Source organism: Propithecus coquereli, unplaced genomic scaffold (assembly GCF_000956105.1).
Source record: "Propithecus coquereli isolate 6110/MARCELLA unplaced genomic scaffold, Pcoq_1.0 Scaffold70, whole genome shotgun sequence".
In the NCBI taxonomy this organism is placed as follows: Eukaryota; Metazoa; Chordata; class Mammalia; order Primates; family Indriidae; genus Propithecus; species Propithecus coquereli.
In genome coordinates, this window is record NW_012153063.1 from 2832906 (window position 1) to 2835763 (window position 2858).

At 43.3% G+C, this 2858-nt stretch overlaps 1 protein-coding gene across 1 annotated transcript; it reads right to left on the reverse strand.

Moving 5' to 3' along the window:
- Window positions 1-880: 880 nt before the first annotated feature.
- CRYGB (crystallin, gamma B) lies at window positions 881-2858 on the reverse strand. The gene is made up of 3 exons (XM_012661217.1): window positions 2808-2858; window positions 2473-2715; window positions 881-1222 (listed from the first exon to the last, which is right to left on the reverse strand). Exons 1-3 carry the CDS (start codon window positions 2814-2816, stop codon window positions 947-949), a joined length of 528 nt encoding a protein of 175 aa, XP_012516671.1. The 5' UTR covers window positions 2817-2858; the 3' UTR covers window positions 881-946.

A 2858-nucleotide genomic window follows, 5' to 3' on the forward strand; every position in this document is an offset into this window, starting at 1 on the left:
TTTCTTTCTTGAAAAATAGATATATTTTTTAGAGACAGGGTCTCACTATGTTGCCCAGGCTGGACTTGAATTCCTGGGCTCAAGCAATCCTCCCACTTCAGCCTCCTGAGGAGCTGGGACTACAGGCCCACCTCACCACCCCCGGTTAACCTGGTAACCTTAATCCATTTTTAAAAACTAAAGTGAACAAATATGTAGTCAACAAACAAATTTCTCCAGAAAATTTCAATTCCTTATTTTCTACTTAGTATTATTTTCTATGTACACTTGCAATACTTTACTTTCCATAAAAATGATCCAAGGCTGAGTTTCCCTGTCTATGTGTGGTTTTGGTAAATGTCCTGAGATTCTTCCACAAAGCACATATAGCAAAGAGACAGTGAATTATATTTGGAGTGAAAATCTCAGAGGAATGAGGTGTTAGAAGTGGAATTGGGAGAAAAGGATGTTGACTATCAGAAAGATGAGAAGTGCAATAGTGGGGAAAGTTCCTGTTTGTGTGCTTGTTTATGGAGCTGAAGGAAGAGTCTAGATGCTGAGAATGACTTTCCTCATTAGCTAAGACTTGGACTATACAGGGAAGACAATAGGGATAACCTGGAGGGACAACTTGAGCTGTTTCAGAAAGTACCAATTCGTCATTGTAGCTGCAAATATATCCCTGTGAGAGTAACCACAAGTGGCCTTAGCCCAAGTGAATAGAACTTTTCTTTGGGGCTGCATGTTTTGGTCATCAGAAGAGTGCTGGAAAGGATATCCTCTGCGATATTCCCCTTATAAGAGGTTGCTTCCCATCTTGAAAATGGTTATTATATTTAGCCAAGTGTCATTATTGTTTATGAATGCTTAATAGATTGAAAGAAAGACAGGACTCTTTTAGTGCCAGAAACACAAGCTAAAATATTTTATTACATTTTAAAGGAGAGAAGCAGAGAATATAAATACTTCAGTAAAAATCTGTGACTCGTCTGAAAGAGCCAACTTTGGCATTTGTAGCCCCCCAGTCGAGATATCTCCTGTACTCCCCCGGCCGCAGCAGGTACTGCCTCCCCCTGTAGTTGGGCATCTCGTAGAGGATCCAGCAGCCCTCCAGCACGTTGAGGGAGTGGACTTCAGTAAAGCGGAAGTGGTCCTGAAGAGAGAGACAGTCCTCTGTGATCTCTGACATTTGTCCTCTGAAGTCCTCTCTCTCGTAGATCCTCATTCTGTGAGTGCCGGAGTGCTGGGATGGCGGATAGAAAATGAACACAAACAGAAAGAAATTAAAGTTCTACCCCTGCATCTCCCTGGCCACACCTGCCCAGAAGTTCTCTGAATCCAAGTTTGCTTCCAGAACAACCACGTTGCAGAGTTAAGGGGACTTCCCACCCCACGCCGTCCACCGCTCATGGGTCTAATGGTTCATGTGCAAAGGTGGGAAGGAACAGAGCTCAGCAGCCCTTCCGCTGCTATCTACCAGTCCCCAGTCCTTGGGAATTAAAATTTATCCGATCACTTCCATGTTTGTGATTTGAGAAAGTCCTTCTCAAAGGAGAAAAGTGAGAGTCATTAGAAAGCTAAGTATCTTTTGATATATTATTCTTGTTAAAAAGCTATCGACATTTAACTATTTCCCATAAGACTGATGTATTGGTTTTCAGGTATGCTATGGAGCAAAGGACTATTAAGCTCTTATGAAAAATAAGATGACATATTTTCTTTTTCTCTGTTTTCGTAACCTCAATTGCAGTTCAAATTTCAACTTATCTGGCTCTTAGGCTTCCTTTCTGGCCTCCTACTCTGCACTTACTCATTTCCCTCGGCACCAAGAATCACCTTCATTAAGGTCTGTTTTGACAACACTCTACCCCAGGCCTCCCACACTCCACAATTCTAAGAACTCTGCAATCACTCCCCAGAAAATACTGAATCTCAAACTTATAGTTTTGGATTTGACCTTTCCTCTAAGTCGTACCTCTAAGTGAGCTAATAGTTACTGACCACTGAATTAGAATAGAAATCCAAAGATAGGGGCCTATCTTCTCTAGAAAGAATAATCAAATAGAAAAGTAAGGCAAAGCAAGCAAAAAGTACTTTCAATCAACTACACAGTCCCAGATTGCATTTATATACTTTGATCTACTTAGATTTCTGACTTGGTATAGCTTGAAATGAACATTTAAGAAATTATATCTTGAACAGATGGTAACTTCAGTCTCCTCATGTCCTGCTTTTTCTTAATTAGTCTTTGGTCTTTCAATTTTTTGATTACATTTAAAATATAAAATCTGGAAACGCGATTAAAAAAAAAAAACACCACAAAGTTTACGAAGCACAGCTCCACATCTGAGACAGCCTTCTAGACTGGACTGCACGCACTCTGCGTCACTTCCGCTTCCTGTCCGCTAGTCGGAATTATTTGGCTTAAGAATAATACTTTTAAATAGCTTTTATTTCCAAAAAGATGAAAGGCAAAGACAGAGCTACACTCACGGGGGGGATGAGGCGGCAGGAGCGGATGGAGTCGCTGAGGCCCATCCACTGCTGGTAGTCGGGGTACTCGCCGCGCCGCAGGAAGTACTGGTGGCCCTGGTAGTTGGGGCGCTCATAGAGCATCCAGCAGCCACTGTCCACCCGGATGGAGTTGCAGCGGCTGAAGAAGGGCTGCAGGTTGGGGCAGTCGCTGGTGCATTCGTAGCAGCGGCCCTGGAAGCCCCGGTCCTCGTAGAAGGTGATCTGCAAAATGGAAGAGGTGGGAGCATGGAGCTATTCGCCCTCATTGAGGATGCTGCATCATCAGGGCTGGGCATCGGGTACCCAGGACTTACCTTTCCCATTTTGTAGAGAGCAAGCAGAGGTTCTCTCGGTGCTGTGTGGGA

Bases quoted from the DNA above. Each gene is read 5' to 3' on its own strand.
- CRYGB (XM_012661217.1), bottom strand. The intron at 1,223-2,472 runs GTGAGTGTAGCT...CCGCCATCCCAG, and splicing joins CCTGCCGCCTCATCCCCCCC to CACTCCGGCACTCACAGAAT.